At 38.6% G+C, this 25509-nt stretch overlaps 1 protein-coding gene across 2 annotated transcripts in view; it reads right to left on the bottom strand.

The window, feature by feature from the left end:
- LOC120489811 (uncharacterized) overlaps nt 1–9377 on the bottom strand; it is a 39360-nt gene extending 29983 nt beyond the window's left edge. For both annotated transcript variants that reach the window (XM_089126877.1, XM_089126878.1), the window contains exon 1: nt 9266–9377. In XM_089126877.1, coding sequence (XP_088983003.1) covers nt 9266–9338 — 73 coding nt within the window. In that variant the 5' untranslated portion in view covers nt 9339–9377. The remainder of the gene's footprint in view (nt 1–9265) is intronic.
- Nucleotides 9378–25509: the final 16132 nt, after the last annotated feature.

The following is a 25509-nucleotide window of genomic DNA, read 5'->3' as shown; positions in this document are numbered from 1 at the left end:
TGTTCGAATTTGTTCATCAAAATGAACGAATCTTTCAATTCGTTCATTTCGTTCGTTGAATGAACCAAATGACTCGAAAAAAGATTTGTTCATTTTGATGAACGAGTGCAGGAACACATGCCGAACACGTGCAACACGTTCGACGTGTGCTTCAGAGACTGCCAGAGAATGGGCTTTTTGTCAAAGCAGAGAAATGCGCTTTTCATGCACAGTCTGCTCCTTTCCTAGGGTACATTGTGTCGTCTGAGGGAATGCGTATGGATCCTGAGAAGGTTAAGGCAGTGGTAGATTGGCCAAGTCCAGATTCATGTAAGGCCCTACAGAGGTTTATGGGGTTCTAGCCTCTCCTCTGACCCCCTTCACCTCCCCCAGAACAGCGTTCAGGTGGTCAGACGCAGCTGAGGCTGTGTTTGCCAAACTGAAAGGCCGCTTTGTTTCAGCCCCCATGCTGGTTACCCCTGATTCATCATGTCAGTTCGTGGTGGAGGTTGATGCGTCAGAGGTGGGGGTAGGTGCAGTGCTATCCCAACGTTCTCTCACAGACGATAGCATGCACCCCTGCGCGTTTTTGTCTCACCGGTTGTCCCCTGCCAAATGTAATTATGATATTGGTAATAGAGAGTTGTTGGCAGTCAAGTTGGCATTGTAGGAGTGGCGCCACTGGTTAGAAGGGTTGGGGGTACCTTTTATCGTCTGGACCGACCATAAGAATCTGGAATACACTAGAACTGCTAAAAGATTGAACTCTAGGCAGGCTCAGTGAGCACTTTTTTTCGGACGTTTAGACTTTTCTTTCTTGTACCACCCGGGCTCCAAAAACATCAAGCCCGATTATTTATCGCACATTTTTGACCGCTCCGATCAACCGTCTACCCCTGATTGCATTTTTCCAGAGACTCTAATTATCTCTACACTCATATGGGAGGTCGAATCGAAGGTCAAGACGGCCTTACAAGGGGTAACGCCTCCGGTCGGTTGCCCACCAAATCACTTATTTGTGCCAGAGGAATTACGGCCTGACGTTATTCAGTGGGGGCATTGTTCCAATGTGGCTTGTCATCCAGGTTGAATAGGAGTGGAGCAAGAATTGAGCCTTGAGGCTCCGCATGTCATGGATGTCCAATCAGACTTATAGTCTCCTATACTCAGAGGTGTAGTGGTAAAAAAGAGGTGGGTAAACTATCAATTCTGGTGGACCACGACGTGGTCACCAGGTAAGGTGGGCCACTGCCTACCGGTGTATGTGTATCTCCTGATGACATTGCTATATAGGGAGGGCTCAACATTAAGCCTTTTCATACGCTTGTCCTTCGGACAAGTAAATCTGCCATTCACTTGTCCGAGTAAAAAAGTTGTTCGTCCGGATTTTTCATTTTTATTTTGTGTGTGTTAATTTATTCTGAAACAATATTCTCATCAGTGTTCAATTAGCTTTGATATTTAAATCACCATATTGTAATTTCTGCACCTTTAAAGGGAAACCCCTCCCCCAATATCATTAAATGTATGCTTCATCTTTCATTTTAAATTCCTGAATTTGATTAATAAATTAAATTATTTTGAGTAATAAGACACTATAGGGCTGTTACCCTAGGGGCTGATCAAATTAAATAATTTACACTGAAAAATTACAGTTGCATAAAATAATGTTATGAAATTGATTTAAATTTACATATAAGAAACGTTGGAAAGAATGATACTACTTTTAAACATTTAACACTAAACCACCAGTAGGTGGTGGCAGGTGGCCATCTTAATGATTCAGTCATTGATTAATTCATTAAAACGATTCGTTCAAATGGCTGATTCATTCAAGAATGAGACAGATGTTTATGGGTCATTGAATCTTTGACTCAATCGATACGTTGAAAATGCTGAATAACTCAGTAATGAAAACAGGTTGAGTGTCCCTGTCACATGCGCCGTGGTTCTGCAGTGATTTTTGTTTGGAACCATTTTCGCTGCTGAAACAGCACAAAAACAGCCTGTTTGTTTTAGGAAATCAATGTCACATTTTCAATCGTGATGGTGCTGAGGAAAAATAAATGAGGTTGCTTAACATATGTTAAAATAGATTTTTAGATTTTTATAGACAGTATGTTGTTAACTGAGTGTGTGTGTGTGTGTTGAGATTTTTCTTTGTATCTTGTATATTGTATCTACTCTCTTGTTTTACTTTTCTTTATTGTTTGGAAATTGTACAGAGGACCCCCATGAAAACAAGATGCTTCATCTCATGGGGCTGATCCTCTAATAAATTTTTATAAATGAATAAATAAATAAATTATGCGTCGACAAGAAACCCCCAACACTGGGCCTGGGCGAGGGACCAAGGTTCTTCGACATGACCGAAGCATGAAGGCAAAGCTGTGTGACATTGATTATGCAAAAGTGTAATTCTCCTCGGAGAAAACCCCTTGGTCCTAAGCCATCACTGCAGAGGTCTCATGTACAGAAGGCCAAAAGTAATTACGTTGGACGCAGCTGCCATGAGAGCCACCAGTCTGAAAATGCTTGACAGTGAGTGACTGGCCTAGATATACCCCTCCAACTTGTGAGGGAAGCATCCGTCGATAGCATTATGCGTCGACAAGAAGCCCCCAACACTGGACCTGGGCGAGGAACCAAGGTTCTTCCACAAGACTGAAGCATGAAGGCAAAGCCGCGTTACCTTGATCATGCGAAAATGTTTTTCTCCTCAGAGCCATCACTGCAGGGGTCTCATGTACAGAAGGCCAAAAGTAATCACGTTGGACGCAGCTGCCATGAGAGCCACCAGTCTGAAAACATTTCACAGTGAGTGACTGGCCTAGATATACCTCATTTACAGCTGTAAAAGGCTACACTTAGAAAAGTGGTCCTCAGAGCACACTCTTCTTGGCGTTAAGAGACAACCCCCAACATCTTTAAATGAGACAGAACGACATCTCAATGCCGAACTGCCATATGCTCAGATTGAACTAGGATCAACCAATCATTGATAGTATAATACGCGAATGTCCTGGAGTCTAGAAGAGCCAGAGCTGCATCCACGCATATTGAAAAGGTGTGGGGTGATAAACCTAGGCCGAATGGGAGACCAACACTGTGAGGAGCATCCCTAGAAATCTGGGCGGACGAACCGAACCGAACTGAATTCTGAAACCCTTTTCTATAGTGTGCAGGACCCACTGAGAAATGTGTGGCAGTAGTTTCCACGCTGCCAGAAATTCTACTAGGGGAACCAGTCTCTCAAGACTGGCCTCTGGATTTGCTTAAACAATCATTTTGGTGCCCTAAAGTGGCGAACCGGCAGGGAACAACCGAACTGGCAGCGCTGCGACCCTCCTCAGAGAGTCGCACCCCAGAGGTCGCCAAGGAGAAACGATTTCTCAAAACCATCCCTGCCCCTCAGAAGCCTGATAGCCTCATATTTTGCGACAGGACTTCTTATCTAAGCTTATTAGAGATGATGACAGTCCTCAGATTTTGCCTACCTCTTAACTAGCTTAGTTCCTACGACCCTCCTTGGAGGACAGTTGGAAAAAGCAGGCATCTCGACGCCCTGAAACGGCGAACCGGCAGGGAAACCGGACTGGCAGTGCTGCGACCCTCCTCAGAGAGACGTACCCCAAAGGGTGCTGAGGAGAAATGATTTCTCAAAACCGTCCCTTCCCCTCTGGGGTAGCCTCGGCGTCAGGGCTTCTTCTTTGTCTAAGCTTTTTTTAGAGATGAAACAGTCCTCAGATCTTGCATATCTCTTACTGGCTAGACTGTTCGGTTTTGCACCTTGTGCTGCGAGGAGCTTAATAGGCAGAGACTGCTCTCGCCCAGCAGTCTCAGGAGCATTAGATTGGTGAGAAAGAAACCTCTGGAACACCGCTGAATGGCTTATTTCTTAGTTTTCTTGAAAGTGGAGTGTCCAGAAGAACAGACATATTTATATATTTATTTTCCCATTATCTTTATATCGCAAAAAAACATAAATATATATGTATACATATATATATATACAGGGGTTGGACAAAAAAACTGAAACCTGGTTTTACTACACAATAACTTGTTAGAATGGTGAGGGCCTCATTTTGCATCCAAATACAGCACCAATTGACAGATAGAAGTCCCTCACAGTGACCAGAGGGATTATGAGCCGTTCCTCTTCCAGAACAGTGTCCAGGTCACTATATGATGCTGGTGGACTCGCTCCTCCAAAACACCTCAATAATATTCAGATCTGGTGACTGTCAGACCATGGGAGATGTTCAACGTCACTTTCATCTTCATCAAACCCTTCTGTCACAAGTCTTGCTGTGTGTGTTGGTGCATGATCATGCTGATACACGGTTTGAGCATCAGGTGCTCATGATCCTCCAGAAGGGTTTGGTAGTCCTCGGCAGTGTCGTGTCCATCAAATACAATCAGGATTGTCATGATATTGGAGCTCAAACCATCACTGATCCACCCGTGCTTCACTCTGAAGATTGGCCGCCAGGCATATAGATGTGAAACCTCCAACATTGGCCAGTGTTTCAGTTTCATTGTCCAACCCCTGTATATATATATATATATATATATATATATATAATTCTGTGGCCACCAGCAGGAAACAACCGAACTGGTAGCGCTGCGACCCTCGAGTCGCTCCTCACACTCATCCATGTCCTATATACCTTATCCACCAGGGCTGCCTAAAAATGTATTCATTATTTAAGATGGCTGGTGGGTAACGTCGGGGTTAATAACGATGACACCGACTCGGGAGAGAGAAAGCTTGCAAGCGTCTCTTTAACCCGAGGCACTGACATACCATAATACTTAATACCCAAACATTACTATAATTAGACATCTGGGGATTAAACACATAAAATACAAAACGGTTTATTCCACAATCTCGACACCTTAGTGTGAAGATAAGTTAAAAAAAAATGCAGACCCTGACGAGGAGGCTGAGATACAGAGTTTTCCTGTTTTAAGATACATTTCATCTAAAAAAACTCTTCTTTATTTTCAATCTCATAATGTTCAACTGGCCAGTAAATATTTAACTGGCAACAGCACAAATAAAACCACCTTCTTTTAAAAACGCCTCTTTATTCAGCAGAGATATGAGCTGACTTATTTATTTATTCATTGAAGACTCAAACATATGCCTTTCTCTTAATATTTTTATTTGTTTTGTACTCTTTCTTTTTAAACAAAACACTAAAATCGCAGTCACACTAAATTTGGCATGTGAAAGCTGAGATAGGGCTGAGCCCATTCCAACCCCCGCTGTCAAATCCATTTGCGAACCCCGAAATGCGAGTCGTCTCCGTGCCTCGGCAACAGAGAGACCCACGCGGGGACCGCAAACCAAACCGTCCTCCTCGGAGAACGCCTGGCGGGAGCAGAGCGTCCTCGCGGACAGCTTCTCGCAATGCCCACATTCAGCTCCCTCGAGAACTCACTGCTGGCATGCTCCACTCCCAAACAGTAAAAAATAGCTGATGTGTGTCCCCACCCGTAATGTAACGAGGGCAGGGAACAACACAACGTCTACACAATCTTGTTTGCTTGCCATTAATCTAAATAGTGATATATATTGGGCTTTGACAAAAAACTATAAATAGACAAGGACAGAGTACAGAGATCGATTGCTGAAGGCAACAGAAGCTGTCGCGGTCTAATTTCAAGGGTGCTTTATAGGCTATGTGCACAACTGTAGTTTCGAACTTCCCGCTTTTGTCAGAAGTCGGCGTATCAGTTTCCGGTCTACGACTGGTCATCCGCATCCACTAATAAACAAACAAGATGAGTGCTGCTGTTGTACGAAAAAAAGAGTTCTTAAACACATCTAAGTTTCTAAGAACTGTAGTGGATCTAACGTCCGTTTCACACCCGTTTGCACTACGCGATGGGGAACGCTCTGTGTGATTGCGTCGTGAAGCCTTTGTAAAATCAGTCCAGGACGTCATGTGACGTCATAGACCAGGAAACTATGGGCTATGTGCACAACGGTAGTTTCGAACTTCCGCTTTTGTCAGAAGTCGGCGTATCAGTTTCCGGTCTACGACTGGTCATCCGCATCCACTAATAAACAAACAAGATGAGTGCTGCTGTTGTACGAAAAAAAAGAGTTCTTAAACACATCTAAGTTTCTCTAACGTCCGTTTCACACCCGTTTGCAGTGTGTGTTGCGGTTCAGGAGCGTGCTGGTAGTGCGTTCACATATTATGATGCGTTTGCACAGTGAATAAACTGATCCGCGGCTGTACAACAAACACATACTTAATATTTTTATTATTTTTTGCGCGTCGATCAAAATGTCTATTTTGTGCAGCCACTGCGCACAAAGGTTGGTGTTCATCAGGAAGCAGTAGAAGCTCAAATGGCTTGAAACCGAGCAAAGTGCCACACAGCAGTTTCCTAACGCACATTTAACAGCAGCACAGCGATCGTTTCCACACCGAATCTATTTCTGCTGTGCTGCAAACGCTGGTGGTCAAAATGATAAAGATTGTCCTGAAAGTGTAGCAATTTCACCATAAATGTGTTTAATTAAATAAAATGTAGTAATCTCACCATAAATGTACATTTAATCAAGGAAAACTACAATTTACTTCAACCAGGCGACAGAATGAACTCGTCTCGATCGTGGAGGTGGAAAAATAAGTTTTGTGACATGCAAGATCTATTGTTTTAAAATTAAGATGCAAACGAAAAGGCAAGTCGGCTGCTTTTGTCAATTTTAAGTTTTAATTTAAATTATTTGCGATTTTAATATAGGAAATATTTGACCACTTGCTTGAGCAACTTGCAATGCATGGAGTAATAGCCCTAACTTACATTGTTTAGATTGTGTTTAAACTTGCATATAAAGAATCGCAATGCTGACACAACTTTTTGTTTTTAAAAATAAGTTGCAGCATAACTTCTGGACTTTAAGGGGCAGTTTCCCGGACAGGGTTTAAATTAAACCTGGAGTAGGCCTTAATCTAGAATAGTTAATCATGTCTTAAAAAATGGCTTTTTGTAACACAGATTAAGTACAGATTAGTTAGACTTGGACTATGGAGTCCTGAACTAAAATAAATCAGATTAAATTAAAACCAACTGTGCTAATCTGAATTAGCATGACAGAGGTTGCCTATAAAACATGGAATGAACCAAGAAAAGCTTAAAATTGCATGGAACTGAGAAGAAAATCCAAAGAAAACAATGGCATCAGAAAAAGTCTGCAATCAAAAAACATTTACTAACAAGAGTAAATAATTGTTATGCAATCTAAATAATCTGCACACACCAGCTATGGAATAAAAGAGAAGAAATGTCGGGAAATATGTTTGTATGTATATATATATATATATATATATATATATATATATATATATATATGTTTGTATAAATACATACACATAAATTCAACAATGTACAACTAGAATCAATGGTGTTCTTTAACAATGAATGGTTTTCATTTAAAATGAATTATTCAAACAACTATAATTAATGCTTCTTGTTTATTCCTGTGATTTACATAAACTTACTAAAACATTAATTTACACATGTGGTGTTTTGTGTTGACAGTCTAGAAGCAATACTTTCAGCTAGAGTAGTACCGTAGTGGTTGCTTTATTCATTATACAGCTTGAATTTTTTTGTAGCAGGTCCTCGCTCCAAGTACAGGCTCAACACGTCACCAAAACGGTAACCCCCAAAAAATACTAACATAACATAAACGTTTAAATAACAACATAATAATAGAACATTAAACATTCTCTCCGTTTTCTTATCTTACTAAAATAATTGCATAAAATATCACTTTATTTCAAAATTTACATTTCAGCCCTGTGCAAAGCATGATGGGAAGTGTGTGAATGTCATGTATAGGTTACTAGATTGAAACATATTTCAAAATTTAAACATCAAGTGAATTCAAAGTGAAGTGACCATTTCAAGTTAGTTTAACATGAACTAATTACATTTTAACAAGAAACCCGATACAATTAAAACATAATTATGTTTAAATGATATATATGTACTGTATGTGTGTGTCCAAGTAATGCAGGTGTCTTCTTTGAAGCACAAAGTTAATCTGAAGTTAAACCTGCCTCCTGGTAGGTTTAATTTAAGTCTCAATTTAGTCCTGGAGTAACTGCAGTCTTCCTCCAGGAAATCGGCTTATTAAACTCTGGATTAAACTAAATCTAGGACTATTTAAAGCCATGACATAGAAAGCAGATTTTTGTTAATCAGGTTTAAAGGGCCATTTTATTCTAGGACTAGGCTTAATCTCTGTCCGGGAAACCGCCCCAAAATAAAAATATTAAGTATGTGTTTGTTGTACAGCCGCGGATCAGTTATTCACTGTGCAAACGTATCATGTGAACGCACTAACAGCACGCTCCTGCACCGCAACAAAACACTTCAACATGTATTGATTATGTTAAAACACAACCAACAGCATCAGATCACCTTTTCTATATGATCATCTGGCTGTTATACCGCACGTATAGCCAAACATAATCTAAAGTTAATAATGTGGGTGTCAAGAGCCCAACCAAAACAAAATCTCATCTCCATAATAGTGACCTGAAATTCCGGTTTTCTCCTTCAGTGATTCTGCTTGTTAACATCAGGTGTCTATAATAATGCTCAATTATTCACTTAATTGTCTCATTAACTTTAACACTGCTTTAGTGTTCATTTAACACTCAATTTAGAGTTTAATTGGATGGCTTAAAATGACTTCCATGATGTTGAAGTTACATGAACAAATTATGTTTGTTTAACGAAACCAAGTTATGTGGAACCGGTTTGCAAAAAAAGTTAAGTAAAGCCAACACATCATTTTTTTGAGTGTAATTTAGATATTTTGTTGTAAATTGAAAAAGTAATGCTTTACTTTACCATTTACTTGAAAAAATAATCTGAATACGTAACTTAAGTAACTTGTAATGAGTTACCCCAACACTGCTCACAAATATAGTCAAAGACACACACGCACACACAGAGGGTCCACCAATTATTATTATTATTGTAAACTCATTTTATAAAGACATGAAACCGAAAAGGAAGTACTAAGTTAACTTCAGCTTAATTTCATCACACATCCTTCATGTAGCTAGGTAAAGCCTTCTATGTAGCAATGCATATAAGTGTTAATGGCAAAAATAAATAAATAATAACAGTAATCACTGTTGCTCTTTACATAAACTAAGTTTTACTTTGGTTGTTTTTATCTCCTGTCTAGTTTTTCACAGAACATGTATACAGACAAGTTACTTAAAGAGTTACTTGTTTGTCTTACCTGAAGCCATGTTCCTGTTTCTTTGGTTCAGGAGCAGTAAGAAACCCCAGATGTGGACAACTAAAACCTTCATCCTGGTCTATGTGTCTAACTCAACTCACTTTGTTGTCACTTCACCGTGTATAGTAATATGAGATGGTGTGTGCGTGTGAGAGAGTTTTTATATAGGTGGAGACTGCATAGAGCTACCCAATATGCAATGATTTATTGTGTATGTCAAAGTTGAATTTGTCATAATGCTTAGAAGTCTGAAATTATGACAGGAATGCTGTGGGGAAAATTATGCAAATTTATCATTCAAATAATGCCAAATATTTCTTAATTATTAATTATTTCTTAGTAATTTACAGAGTTTCTAGATAAAATAAATAAGAGGACCTTAACAATTTTGACCTGTGGTGCGTTTGCGCCGTTACATCGAATGCTACACTCTGGAAAATAATTTATAATATAATTGACTGATATAATACGATTTTTTTTATTTGTTCAGAGACATTAATAGATGTTTTCATAAAGTGCCGTTTTAGTTGTGAATGATAAGAAATGCTAGAAATTAATGTAGTAGATGTGACACCAGATAATTATCGTATTGGCACAGAATGCTATTTCTATTATTTGAAGCATGAAATTAAACTAAGCAGGAATGTGGCTCTACAGGAAGGAATAAACCTCACAAACTTGTAGACAAACCCGTTACACGCGTCACTGAAACACAGAACCAGAAAACATTTCAACTTATCGTTGTAGGGAAAGTGAAACTTATAGATGTAGTAATAGGCTTTTGGTCATCATGTACATGTCATCATGTTATCATATCATGAATCCATCTTTCAAACTTTTGTCTTATCATGTCATATTAGAAGTATATCATTATCAATGAAATATGTTTAAAAACAGCGTTTTTTCAAGTTCCTGCAAAAGATTAAGTATTTCAAATTAATCCCTAAGTTAACATTTTATATGTTTATTTATGTTTATGAACTTTACATACATAACTTAAGCTTCAATACATGCAGTATGGTCTTTATGGGCCCTGTAATTGATAATTATGAGTCATTACAGTTGCATTTGCATAGAGGTGAGCAGTCTAGACTTGCTTTGCCACATTTGCAGGTGGAACAATCCCCCTTACAGCAACATTTGATAAGTTCTCTGCAGGCTGTGGGGACTTCTGGAAGTATTATCCAAATTTGTTCCCAAGACCCTGGTTCCTTGGTCCATCCATAGTCCCTTGGAGAAGGAATACCTTGCTATGAGAGTGTGCTGGTCGCCCAGATTCCAGTCTGATAAACTCCCCGTCTGATGTGCTGCAGTAGAGTATCTTGGGTGGGTGGCAGTTTATCCATTGTCCGACTACCATAACAGAAGAGTTCTTTCCTCTTCTGGACAATGGAGCTTGAAGGACTGGACTTGTCATACAAGATGACAGTCAGTCTCTCAAGCTTTTGGAACTGCCATGAAGCAGTATCTAATTTTTGGAATGGATTTCTGGCAATGGAAGCAAATACTTCAGTGGCTTCATCATAGCGCAGCTTCTAGGTCTCCAATGTCTTTTTTTCTTTTTTTTAAATATGTGAAATGTTTGTCACTGTCATTGGAGTTGTCAAAGAATAGAGCATCTTGTAGTACTGCAGTGCTCTATATCAATATGTTTATGCGTTGGGCTAACAAATAATAACTGACTGGGTCATCTGACCAATCACTACCGATTAGCGTCACGCAAAGGAGTGGTTTGAGTGTTTTTTGTCATTGCATTCATGTAAAACTGTTGTTGGGGACTCCCAGAACAATATTAGGAACATTTTAAATGCCATAATAGGTGCTCTTTAACAACACAACCAATAATACTTTTTACCATAAACATGTCAATTCCATTCCAATCAGTTGACTTTTTTACTCTTAAATGTTTCAACAATCTCTATAATTTCTTTTTCATCTGTTTCCTTGACAAACATAGATTCAATAATATTTACATTCTTGCTTAGCACCTCACTAATACTGACAGTCTTTGCAAACTCCTCAGCCAAACCAGGACCAACTCCAGCAAAAAAATCATTAAATTCATCTGCAGCTAAGGTCATATCCTTAACTTCTATATTGTTTTTTGTCAGAAAATATTTAGTATCTCCAGTTTTGTCTTTTTTATTCTTAATAATTTCATTCAACACCTTCCAGGTGTTTCTTATTTTGTTTCTATTTTCCTCCAGTAGTTTACTATAATAAGTCTTTTTACTGTTTCTCATGATTCTGGTTAGTTCATTTTTATATATCTTATATTTGTTTTCTGATTCTTTTGTCCTCTTCTTTGAAAACTCTTTATATAATAAATGTTTCTTCTTACATGCATTTAATATCCCATTAGTTATCCACAGTTTTAAATCAGATTTCAATTTTACTTCCTTTTTTACTACAGGACATTTTTTTTTTCATAAAGTGATGTTACTATATTCAAAAATGAATCATAGGCTTCATTCACATTATCTATGTACACTTTGCCCCAGTCTTGTTTCATTAAATCCTCTTTTAATATATTGACATTTTCTTGGGTTCTGTATCGGGTCATTGTGTATATTTTGTTGTCTTTCTTGGTCCTAGTGTAGCTATGTACTGTACGTTTGCAAAAACTGGCAAATGGTCACTGATGTCATTAATTATTAGTCCACTTTCAACTTTATAGTCAATGACGTTGGTAAATATTCTCTTATCAATTAATGTAGCGCTATTTGTTGTAATTCTCGTTGGTCGGGTGATTGAGGGATATAAACCAGTACTATGCATCAAATTAATAAACTCTGTATTTTTATTATGTTCGTGTGGGTTGAGCAAATCAATATCGATGTCTCCGCAGATAAAAACTATTTTTTTGTTATTACTATTAATAAACGTTTCTGTTATTTTTCCCTTAAAGCTCTGTTTTCTGATGAAATTGAACAGTTAAGATTGAAATTTGGACACATGCTGCTGTCCCGAGAATTTTCGGTTTCTGTGGTTGCAGAACCCAGACAGCAAACTGACATTGAATCAACGTGGAAACGACGTCTCTCATGACATTGAAACAACGTTGATTTTGCTCATCGAATTAACGTTGAACCAACGTCAGACGCGGCATTCTTCAAAGCTAAATGAAAATCGAAAATTGGTTTGCTTTCATAACGTTGAAACAACGCGTTGATTTCAAGTTGATTTTCCGTTAGTTTTGAAAGAATGACGCGTCTGACGTTGGTTCAACGTTAATTCGATGAGCAAAACAATGTCAGATCAACGTTGTTTCGATGTCATATTTCCACGTTGATTCAATGTCAGTTTGCTATCTGGGAACTTACCCCCATTCAACGTCAGTTCTCTGTCTTTTATGGCCATAACAATAACGTCGGTTTCCTCGGCTGTGAACGCTCCTGGCGCGCTCTTATTATCATAATAATAATCCACCATATTTCGTTTCGACATCCTGCTGCATTAGTCCCAGACATGTGATTCATGAACGATCTGTTCATTGCGTATGTCACGTGACAAATGAACGTAAGACTCGGAAGCAAGGTAAAGTGATTATTTATGTTCCCTGTAAATCATTTTTTACTGCATTATGATTTCTTAATTCAGAATATGATCAACATTGCGTAGGTGGATGTGATCGGGGAATTTGGCTGTTAAAATTATAACATTAAGCCACTTAAATAAACAAAATGACTCGAATGACTTCCTATTCATGACTCGCGAGAGCAGCGGCTCGGTCTCGCCCTCGATCGCGGCGCTGCGGGGCGGCGGAAACTAAATCATTCCTGACTCGTGAGAGCCATAGACAGTAAAGGGTGAGAGCAGGGGCTGGGGCTCGTCCTCGCGGCGCTGCGGGGCGGCGGAAGCTAAATCAGTCATGGCTCGTGAGAGCAGGGCAAACCGATGCTGCGGGGCGGCCGCAACTCAGTAATTCATATAAATAACCTAGTTTGTGAATTGTTCATTCCCGGTTGGCACACATTTTGCAGCCCTTACAAAAGCGCCGCTCCCTGTCTACAGTGGAAGTTCGATCATAGATTTGAGTTCGATGCATAATGTCTCGATGCGGCCGTGTCGGCGCATAACATACGTCATAAATAAACGTATCTGATTGGCTTACGGGTAACCAATGATTTTAAACTTCAGAGAAGCGCCCCCTTGCGAGAGAGAAAACACTTCCCTATTATGCCATTCCAGACTAGACGAAGCAAAGTGGCAGAGTCTGGTATTACCAGGCTAGGAAATGACAGTGAACCCAAGGGACAAGGGTTCTACTTATGAAAAATAGAGGAAAATGTAAATAAATATTGCTATATATTATATGTATTGAAATAGGCATTATTTTATAATTTGTACTTGAAATCTACATTATTTAAATATTTAATTTAGAATTAAGCAAGGTTGAGGGTCCAACGTCTGGCTTAGGGACAGAGGGAAAACAGTAAAAACCATGCATAAAAGGCCTTGTAATATGTTATAAAAAGAATGATTAAGCCATGATACATTTTTATAAGTTCCCCTTACGGTGCATGTCCACTGGCACGGAGCGAGGACCTAACTTTTGGACACTGGCTACAGCGCAGCTCCTGGAGCGAGCAAATGGTGAAACTCACCGAACGGCGCCTCCGAAGGGTCCGGTGGACACAAATACGGTGACGATGATCCCCACGCTGCTGTTCTGGTCTCCAGAGAAAGTACAGAGCGGTGACTCTCTGTATACTCAAAATCCTATGTTATCCTATGAGATAGCGACAAAATATTGACTCATACCAATGGGATCAAAAAGTGTGACGTAGGTAGATATGGCCTCAATATCGGCAACTTTTAATTCGGAAAAAAAATATTCTGATTGTTTTGATATTCAAATCATTAATTTACCTACAAGTATTTAGCTTGTATTTGGCCTGCTCTTGTCTGAAGTGTGTTACGGGCTCAGAAAGCAAGGCTCAGAGTCAGGCACTGCACATCCAGTTTGGGGAGACGTTCTCCACTAAAGCCCAGTATGATCCACGTCCCTGCAGCACTGACTTTCCATGGCCTTGCATTTCCCACATAGGCACATATGAAACGAAAATGTGGAGATGAGAAACCGCTATATCACATAATGAGTGTGACGTACACCTGATCAAAGCTTATTATTAGTTTCTGTTATTGGCATCATCTCTGTTATACACTGTGATGATAACCTTGTTCTAAGCTGTTTCCCTTTCATCCACATTTGAATGAATCTCCTCATCACTCCAAGACAGCAGGTGTGCATGTAATCATTGGGTTATCATTTTTACTACACTCTAAAAAGAGATGTGTTAAAAAACAACACACATCATGTGTTGATGGTATTTTGACACAAGTTGTGTAGGTTTTAACACACAATGTGTGTTAAAATGTAACTGGACAGAATTTTAATGGGTGGAGGGAAGTTTGTGTTTAAAAACCTAATTAGAGGTAGTATATTTTATATGGTATCCCATAACAAGCTCTAAAATAAACAAAACAATACATTACAATAAATAAATAAAACCTTAATTCATAAAAAAATACTTCAGATTAATGAGTGTTTTTGGCAGCCAATCACATCATGCCTTGGTTTCAATGTTTTTTCAAATGCTGATTTCACTTGTTATTAATAACTAATTTATTATAACAAACAATTTATTTCTGTCAGACGTCTACAGAAACACTTATTGAGAATTACCAGGTTTTGTGTTGACGATTCATTGAATGTTTGTTTTGATGTCACCAGAATCGTGATTAGTGGCAGCTTTATTTGGGCTCTTGACCCTTCACTCTTTATCATTCTTTTCTCTGTTTGCTGTTTCTGTGTATTTATATTGCACATCTGAAACAGTTGAAATTATTTTGAGGAAAAAGATCATTAAATGATCAGTTTTCAACATGATGTTTTTTTTTAACATAGCAAGATAAGTTTAATGTTTAAGAGATAACTTATATTTGATCACTTATATTTGATTACAGATACTCAGTTTTACATGATACTATGGTGTATGCTACCTCATGCTATAATTCTTAAAAAATATATGTTTAGAGAAAGTTTAAAGCTGCAGCAGAAACTAGTCAAATACAGACATCAAGAATCAGCATATGACTCTCAACAATGGTGGCAAAGCTTCATGCCTCTAGTACAAAGCTCATCCATAAGTCCCAGCATGCATTGCGGCATGGAACTTTTCGTTTGTCACCATTATTGAGATCCATACGCTGATTCTTGGTATCTGTGTTTGACTGGTTTCTGCCGTAGCTTTAAACTTTTTTTTGTAATTCTGCACTTTTTGATTGCTGGATGTAGTTTCACAAAACTTTAAGAACTAACAATAAATCATTAAAATAAAGCACACCATCCATATACTCAAAAACTTGATCATAACTTGCTGATTATGACATCATCAAGAACCATCTGATCATATTTTCTATCACCATAACAGATGTATTTTATTAAAATACAGTTACAGCAGGCAGAGAAACACTAAAACAAGAGTAAAGGGTCAAGAGCCCAAATAAAGGAGCCATTAATCACGATTCTGGTGACTTGAAATAAAACTGAAATGAAACATCAAACCTCTGTTAATTCTCAATAAGAGCTTGTCTATGTAGATTAATGATGTTTAAAACATCCAAATGTTCAAACAAACTCTATTAAACATCACTGGACTACATAAACACAAGTTACCAATACGTGTCAGTGTTCATCCAAACACTTTTGTAAGCACACGGGAAGTAACTCTGGCAAATACTCTCCGACTACAGTCACATGTGACGCATATCTGACACAAGTTGTGTTACTATAACACATTAGTGTGTAAAAGGTTTCAACAACACACTGCTGCTGTCTAACACATTAGTTGTGTTAAATGTAACACAAAATGTGTAATCCTTATAAACACAGAGATGTGTAAAGAAACGACACAGGTTGTGTGTTAAATTTGACACAACATGTGTTGTCCCTGAGCAAACACACTAAATGTGTTAAAATCTACAAAACGTGTTAAAATCTACACAACATGTGTTAAAATCTACACAAAATGTGTTGTCCCTGAGCACACACACTACATGTGTTAAAATCTACACAGCATGTGTTAAAATCTACACAAAATGTGTTGTCCCTAAGCACACACACTTTATGTGTTAAAATCTACACAGCATGTGTCATTTTTGACATCTCTTTTTACAGGTTGTGTTATTTACAAAATCATTTTATAAGAGTGCACCAGTGTAAATAAAACTTATTTACACACAATATTTTGTCAGTTGCTACATTTTAATCTAATTCAAAGTGCAAACTTAGTGAAATCACACTCCCTGTGTTAAGAACAATAACACACTGGTTGAGTTAAAAGTAACACAAAATGTGTTGTCCTTAACTAGACACACAGGTGTGTTAAGATATAACACAGGTTGTGTTGTTTTTAACACATCCATTATAAGAGTGTAGTTTGTTCAAGGGGCTTAAACTATTGTTCAAATGACATTCTTCATTTGTCATGATCTCACAATCCATGTCAGTACTCAGTGGAGCATCCGTTTCGGGATATGTCATTTTACTAGACCATACTCTAGTCTGGGAACATTTGTCACAACCAAAGTAGCCATTGTGAGACTTGACATTTTTGAGGAATGCTCATGCAGGGGTGTTGCAAATAAAGGAGGAGACAACAACTTTAAAATGAGTACCATTCTTGCAAAAACACTTTTTATTCTGCAGTGAAATCTCTCAAATACTCCAGACTGAGCTCGGTTTACTATTGCCACAGAACAAACCGATTACAAATGGAGATTGTGTTTTATCACAGTCAAGAATTGGCCAATTGTGTTCTGGAGCTTTTAAACAGGGGGATGCCATTAATATTAAACTGCAAAGCAAGAGTTTTTTACATTTTCAGAAATATTCGCATCCTTGGGCAAATCAGGAAATTCTGATCTTAAGATTGCCAGTAGTGCTGTTAGAGCTACTAGAGGGCTGCAAAAAGATGTGGCCCATTCGCCTTATTCACTTGGCGGCCATTTTGAAAATGGAACGCCGCTGAGGGGTACACTCACCCGGAAGGATGCATGCGACGCAGCAGCACCAGCAATGAAAACTCGCAATGCGGACCACCAATCATGCCTGTCTGCCCGAATTAACGATGCAAAATGTGAAGCAAAGTGCCAGTGACTGAAACATCTCCCGGGCTGTGTTAATTAAGGGATACAGTACCTGTATCGGAGGTTTTATCCACGACATTGAACGTAGGAATGGACGCATTGCCTGTTTCTGCGAGCTTGCAGCAGCCAGAGGTAATTAACGTAAGTAAGCTAAGCTGTAATATGGAGTTGTTGACTGTGTAAGTTACTATGTTAGATACAATTGTACTTTATTGTTTAGATAGATACACATCCAGTAGCTTACATACACACACATGCATGTAAAACAATCAAATCACTCACATGTATGTAAAAGGAAAGAGAAGTGATTTTAAGGTCTGACAGGGACTGATCCTGTTACACACTGACAATGATAAGCTGCTATGGTGACAATACAAGTTTACATATATGTATACCCAGACAGCAAACTGACATTGAATCAACGTGGAAACGACGTCTCTCGTGACATTGAAACAACGTTGATTTTGCTCATCGAATTAACGTTGAACCAACATCAGACGCGGCATTCTTCAAAGCTAAATGAAAATCGAAAATTGGTTTGCTTTCATAACGTTGAAACAACGCGTTGATTTCAAGTTGATTTTCCGTTTGTTTTGAAAGAATGACGCGTCTGACGTTGGTTCAACGTTAATTCGATGAGCAAAACAATGTCAGATCAACGTTGTTTCGATGTCATATTTCCACGTTGATTCAATGTCAGTTTGCTATCTGGGTAGATTCATAAAGAATAAAAATAATGATGGTAATGGATTTGTATAGATTCTAATAGTAACGTTACACAGTCAACTTCCTACAAGCTTGCAGAAACTGAGGTAAATTGGCGTCCATTCTTACGTTCAATGTCGTGGATAAAACCTCCAATACAGGTACTGTATCCCTTAATTAACACAGCCCGGGGGATGTTTCAGTCACTGGCACTTTGCTTCACATTTTGCATCGTTAATTCGGGCAGACAGGAATGATTGGTGGTCCGCACTGCGAGTTTTCATTGCTGGTGCTGCTGCGTCGCATGCATCCTTCCGGGTGAGTGTACCCCTCAGCGGCGTTCCATTTTCAAAATGGCCGCCAAGTGAATAAGGCGAATGTTTGCAGTTTAGTTTGCCACTGATTAAGTGAATTGTTGCTACTGCGGTCAGATTCTACATTTGATTGGATACTACTAGGATCAGAGAGATTGTCAGAATCACAGAAGAAATCAGTCTCTGTTTTTGAGTTCTCATGTGGGGGCAAAGGAGAGGAAACTAGACAACGAGATATCACTACGTTCAGAGTCTTGACGTGTGACCATGAACACTAGATTCATCACTGTTTTCAGCTTGTGTAATACAAGATTTGAGACCACACCAGGCAATTAGTCAGATTGCTAGATAATTTGTTAAGGCCAATTCTAAAAAATAAATAATATGAACAGAAAAATATTACATGCAAACTATTTACATAGAGACAGTAATAAAAAGGACCTCGCTTGGAAGGTGGAAGAGCCACAATTTTATTTTTTTACTACTCTGGGTGTTGGGTCAAATTGCTCCAAATTTAGCTCAATGGTGCTGTCTTCTATTGCCAGTTTGTATATTTGAAATGTAACATTTTCTTTAATATGAGGTGGCATGTAGAAAAGACAGAAGGCCAAGGAGGAAGTGCTCATCTGCGGTCTGTGGCGGTGGGGCTGGAGGTCACGCTGGAGGACAAGAAGTCGCTGCTCCACATTCGACGGACCATCTCACGGGGCCGCCGACAGGCTCTCCTCCTTTGTTGGCCTGTTAAAAAATGAAGAAAAAAAATACAACACACGCTGCAATCAAAAGGCAGAAAAATCAGATACCTGATTTTCATGTTTACAGTGAAGATTTAAAAATTGAATTTAAAAAACAAAATTGTTTAGATATTGTGATAATAGACAGTGCTTAAATGCAAGTGTGATATTGTTTTGACCTTGCTTTAACATATATTAAGTAAAGTTATACTTCAGACATGTACATAGATAAACATGCAAATGAACAGTACGTAAAAAGTATTTATGCAGATGATTAGTTGCATAGATTGCAATGGATGTGTCTGCATTTACAAAAACAATGATTATTAGTAAGGCGACTAATGTAACATGTTCAAATATTGTGGGTATTCACAAATATTCACACACCTGTGGGTTCAGCAGCAGGGGCTCAGAGACTGGGGAGACAGGAGAAGAGGAGGGGGTTGTTTGACCACCCTCTCTCTGATCAAATGGCTCTGTCAAGACAATATTAAATGTTAATATCACATTGGTAACAAGAGAGATTACATTTCTTCATCTGTAAACATATATGCCTTGTAATGTGGCTTTATTGGAAACACACCTGTCAATGTCTCCCCTGATGGTTCTTCTGGGTGTCCCTGGTCCTCGAGGTGGTCTCTGCCCCCTCCATGTTACTGTTCGTCTCCCTGGGATTGGCGAAGGGGTTGAGGAATCCCAAGATCTGAGAGTATTTCCACCTCTTCCCAGACCCTGCTGCTGACCTTCTCCTCTTGTCCGTCTCCTTCCTCTTCTCCTTCAGGTAAGTGTCCCTGAGGCTTTTCCACTTTTTTTGCAGACGGCCTCTGAATAAAGACGTTGTCTTGTAAGCGTAAATAAGCATAACGTGCCAGACGCTCGATTCGCGCTGCAGGAACTTTTAATGCGCATAATGCGTCTTTGCATTGACTTAACATTGAAATCATTCACGCCACACGCTCTATTTGCGTCTGGTGTGAACACACCATTACTGTTATAAACACAGATTTGTGAGCATTAGTGGAACTGAAGGTGTGAGAATAGACATGAAACACACGTGATTGTTGTCATGCGGTGGATCCAGCCAATCGTGGAACAGCTGTGTTTTCATCAGAGCTCGTGCAATCGCTCTGGAGAAGCTGCGCTGGCTGAGTTCTCCGGCTGCTCTCGAATCACTCTCGCTTTACTCTGATGGCATACGTCACAGTCACGTGGTGTCGGCGCTGTATTGAGTCGGACACAATTTCTAACCAACATGCACTGCTTCAAGTCAGCCGCCGATCGGTCTGCGCAGCGCTGTATGAAGTCAAACAAGCCTGTTGTGACAGAACGTCACCCTCCCGGAAGGCACACACAATTAATTCACTGGTGTGGGCGCCCTGGAGGCTGATGAGGGCGAGGCCTAGCGGGACAGGGAGCCTCCAGGGCGGTGTTGGGTAGAGCGTCAACTATTGTCAACTATTTTCTATAAGTATGTATCGGCTAACGTTTATTCAGCTAATGCTTGTCCTGTTTAAAATGTGAAATGTTCAAATGCAAAGACAGCACGTCACAAATAAAAGCCCATCATATTTGGATATTGGAATAATAAATTAAGTAGAACTATCTTAACCCTCTGGGGACCAATGTGTATTTGGGGTCCTTGAGATGTTCTGACATGCACTGACATTTGTGATTTTTTCAGCTGCTTATGAACATATTAATGGCACAGGTGATATTACACTATATTTAGCACAAACAGGGCTACCATAATATGTGAGCAACATGTATATTCATGTTTGTATTTTTGAGAGAATATTGTTTATGTGTGGTTACTGAAAAAACTACAAATGAAAGTTTCTGAAATTAGACCACAAAACACATACGCAACATGCTTCCACAATACTTTTGACTAATGGATGTTGTTGCCTAGAGTTTTTTCTTCTCAATGATCTGAAAATCATCCTGCCTAATCGTTCACATTAAACTGTGAAATATTGTGAAAAACATTTTTTTTGTTTGCCAAGGCAATATGCGAATGGGCGTGAACAGGCCAGCCCCATCATGAATAGGTGATTTTTTTACCTCAGGTGAGAATCAATTAGGTGATTGTCACCTGAGAGAGACAAAGACCCGCATAATAATGAGCCTTTCATTCAGGTGAGTCAGACAAGAAAAAAATTAAAGGACAACATGCATATACAAATATATGTATAAAATCAAAATATAAATGAAAGTCAAAAAACGATTTTTAGTTATACCTGGAAACAAATCCTGGTCAAATAGGTTATATGGTCCGTGTACTTTTTCGTTCATTCATTATTCTATTTCGGAATGAAAGATGAAATTTAAAAAACTGTGCAACTTGGTTTTTTGTTTAAAAGAAAAAAAAAATCAGAAATGGCTATATTTTGTTTTCCAAATGTATTGTTGTCATCAAAAAGGGTGCAACTTGTTTTTTTGTTTAAAAGAAAAAATCAGAAATGGCTGTATTTTGTTTTCCAAATGTATTGTTGTCATCAAATAATATTAATAGAAAATTGGATGACATTTCCAATCGTTTTTTAATCTGTAAAATTTATTTGTACGTTTATTGTATTTCAAATGAGCCGGTGTTGTACCTATTTTCCACCCTCTGCCAGTGGAGCGCTGATGAGGGGGCGTTCACATTAACGCATGTCACCACTCTTTTGCCATGTTCTCCCCGACACTTTTTAAAACATCTTCGCGGCAAGGATGTACCAATACAAATTAATAAAACATCTCCAGTTAACTTTCAGACCATTCAATTTGTTTGTTTGTCAAATTAGAGTCCATCTAGCGCTGAAATGTGTTGTTTTTTTAAATCAAGTGATCAAAGTGCGTGTTGCTGAAGTAATGATTATGTCGAATATAACAAGGAGACATTTGAATTGTTTTTATGTGTCAGAGTTGCCTGCAAAGATGAAGTCGACAATGCTGATCGTGATCTTCGCAGTAGTGAACGTGCCAGAGAGAAATGCACATTTCATGGCTATGGATTACATAAACAGAGAGAGCAGTCTGTTTTCTTTCGTTTTGAAATGTTCTTTTTAGAAGTTAACATTTTAGATATATTTCTCAGGTCAGGTGCCGCTTTCAGAGCACTCACGCCCGTAACAGATTCCCCAATTATAAAGAATTTATCTATTATCCACTTATGGCTATAGCACATAATAAAATATTCAATTGATGCAAACCAACAGGAATCCTTGGCTTTCCTGCGGAGGCTTCAATCACTTTTTGGCAGGTAAAATACTGAATTATAATGGTTGTACTGGCCCTTTACAGGTATTTTAATAGGTCAAAAGTACTGGGTGAGTAATAATCACTCAGATTTAACCCATGAATATAAGCAACACATTTCAGGGAAGAAATATCCTTTCAATCAAGAAGTAGAGGCTTCAATCACTTTTTGGCAGGTTAAATACTGTATTATAATGGTTGGCCCTTTACAGGTATTTTAATAGGTAAAAAGTACTGAGTGAGTTATAATCAGTCAGGCCTCATGAATATAAGCAACACATTTCAGGGCAGAAATAACCTTTCAATCAATAAGTAGAGGCTTCAATTACTGAAGGTTGGTTGTAATAATGGTTGTATTGGCCCTTTACATGTATTTTTAATAGGTAAAAAGTACTGGGTGAGTGATGTTTATTTGCACGTTATGTCTGCTTGATCCACATAAAAGCAACTGCATTCGTAAAGAGAATGGGCGATAGGCCTACTTTAACACGCTGCGCGCGCTCCCGCAGCCGGCCATCAATTTTAGGCGGACCATCACTTTTCAGCACGACACCGGCTCTGAGTCATTTGAAATAAAATAAACGTACAAATAAATATTACAGATTTAAAAATGATCGGAAATGTCGTCCAATTTTCTAATACTATTATTTGATGACAACAATACATTTGGAAAACAAAATACAGCCATTTCTGATTTTTTTTCTTTTAAACAAAAAAACAAGTTGCACCCTTTTTAAAATTTGAAATAGAATAATGAATGAACGAAAAAGTACACGGACCTATGGGCCATTGTGTAGAATTGGTTCAAAGTTAGAGTTGGAAACATCTTGAAAAGAAAATTAAAGTATAAAGTATTATTTTTAAAGTAGGCCATTTACATTTTATCATACTTATTTCAAAGTTAAGGATTAATTATTTTGATATGTGCATTGCATTAGCTTGCATTGGATAACAGTTGATTAGTTTATTTTAGAGGGTTAACTGTACACATCTATTTTATTTTTACTGTTGTCCAGGGGTTTCTTAATTATAGGTGGCTTTCACACTAGCACTTTTGGTGAGCAGCCGGGTTCGAATGACGTCAGAGTTCGATTTGTTTGGATGATGTGAACGCTGTCTTCCAAACTCTAGGGGTGGCCTTTGGTGTGAGAGACCCGGGTTCGATTCCACTGTGAGACACCAATGTGTCCCTGAGCAAGACACTTAACCCCTAGTTGCTCCAGAGGCGTGCAACCTCTGACATATATAGCAATTGTAAGTCGCTTTGGATAAAAGCGTCAGCTAAATGAATAAACTCGGGTGTGCACCCGCGAGCCGTACTTGGGTCCGCTTAAAAAGGTGGTCTGGGGTACGGTTCATGTGAACTCCAATACGGTTCGCTGCTGATATGAATGCAATCGAATCAAACCGCGGAAGTGAACAGCTATTGATGATGCATAATGTGGTCGTATAAATTTTGCGACAGACAGATGCAAGTGTGTCAAAAATTAGCGGAAGATAAGCTCGCTCTTATGCATCTGTGCCAGGGAAAAGAGTTCAGGCTCAGGATTTTTTTCTACCATCACCCTTGCGACTATGGGGTCCACAATGGGCCAAGCTCTGTGACTGTCGGAGCTTGGCAATAGCGGTCTGCTACTTACAAAGGTTAATGTTAAATGGTACACGATCTAACTTCTGGCACTCTAGCATTTAATCAAACTGCACGTGTTTGTCAGGAGAACTGAAGCTGGAGCTACTTCTCTCTGTTTATGTATATGACGAGTCAAGCAGGTTTTGTCTTCCTGCCAGGTCTAAAATTGTCTGCACATAGACACTTATGATAGGTGTACAATAGTGATTCAGTATAAGTGATAAGTTTGACAGATGGATTCATGATGTACTTGCTTATTAATTTTGAACAATTCATACCGTATTTTTGATAATGTAATGCTATGTAAACCTGACCACAACTGTAAGTTTCTCTTTCCCTCAACTGTGTTTGAGTGACGCAGTTTCACTGTAAGTTTGTTAAGTAGTTTCCACCTTCCTGGAGAACCACATTCCTGCAAAGTGCCATTTCATGCTTCATCTGCAAGAAAACAAATTATCTACCAATGGAAGAAATATTTGGTGTCACATCACATCTCTCACAAATTCAGCACGAGACTCTTTTCACAAGACACTTTTTGACACTTTTCACAAGCTCTCATGTCACATCCATTTTCTCACGCAGAGAAAAATCTCGAGGCAAAGAGGACGCTGACACCGACAGACAAGGCAGAGCAGGTTACTTGTGATATGAAACAAATCTTCAGCGCTCAGATTGTCAATTTTATTACGAAATTCAATTATTAAATACCATTTGATCGCTGTAGTGCAAACGGCATGTGAACCGATCAATTCTTAACTTTACTACTAGTTAATAAATAAATTCCATTGAACAATACTTTAGATGTGTTGAAAGATACAGTACAACTTACCGAAATAGGCATTCTGGTTGACTACCAACGGTACATTACCGCCGCGATAGCTGCTGAGGCAAAGTCACCACGGCAAAAATAAACCAGACGCGTGTAAATAAACCAGGTGGCGCAAAGGGACATTTTGCAAAACAACAGCAATTGCCACATTGGGAAACATAAGTGGGACTAATGTCAATTAACAGTAAGGATGAAATACTAAAACTACAAATAAGCCTACAACAAACATGAAAAATAAGAAAAAGAGCTATTGACGTTTGCTGTACAATAATGAAACAACCTTAGGTTTGGTGAAGTTGAAACTGCAATTAATAATTTTGTTATTAAATAAAGATAATTTGGTGAATGTTGTTTAAACAAACATAAATACGGATTATTATTTGAATGAACTATATATATCTCTGTAGGCTATCAGTTTATTTTAAAAAAACAACAACACACATTGCCCATTAGTTTAACAAAAATTGTAACATTGTGCATTTGTAAAACGAATCTTTTTCTGAGACAATTCGTTCATTTCGTTCGTTGAATGAACCAAATTTGAGCTTATAAAACTTAAACTTTGTTGGGTTTTTTTTTTTTGGTTTTTTTTAAAGAGTGATCGTTTAGCTTGATAAGACCCTTCCCAGATAGCAAAC

This window comes from Pimephales promelas, chromosome 24 (genome assembly GCF_988280905.1).
Source record: "Pimephales promelas chromosome 24, fPimPro1.hap1.1, whole genome shotgun sequence".
Lineage (NCBI taxonomy): Eukaryota > Metazoa > Chordata > Actinopteri > Cypriniformes > Leuciscidae > Pimephales > Pimephales promelas.
The sequence above is the reverse complement of the archived record's forward strand: the minus strand, read 5'-3'. Positions and strand labels throughout refer to the sequence as shown.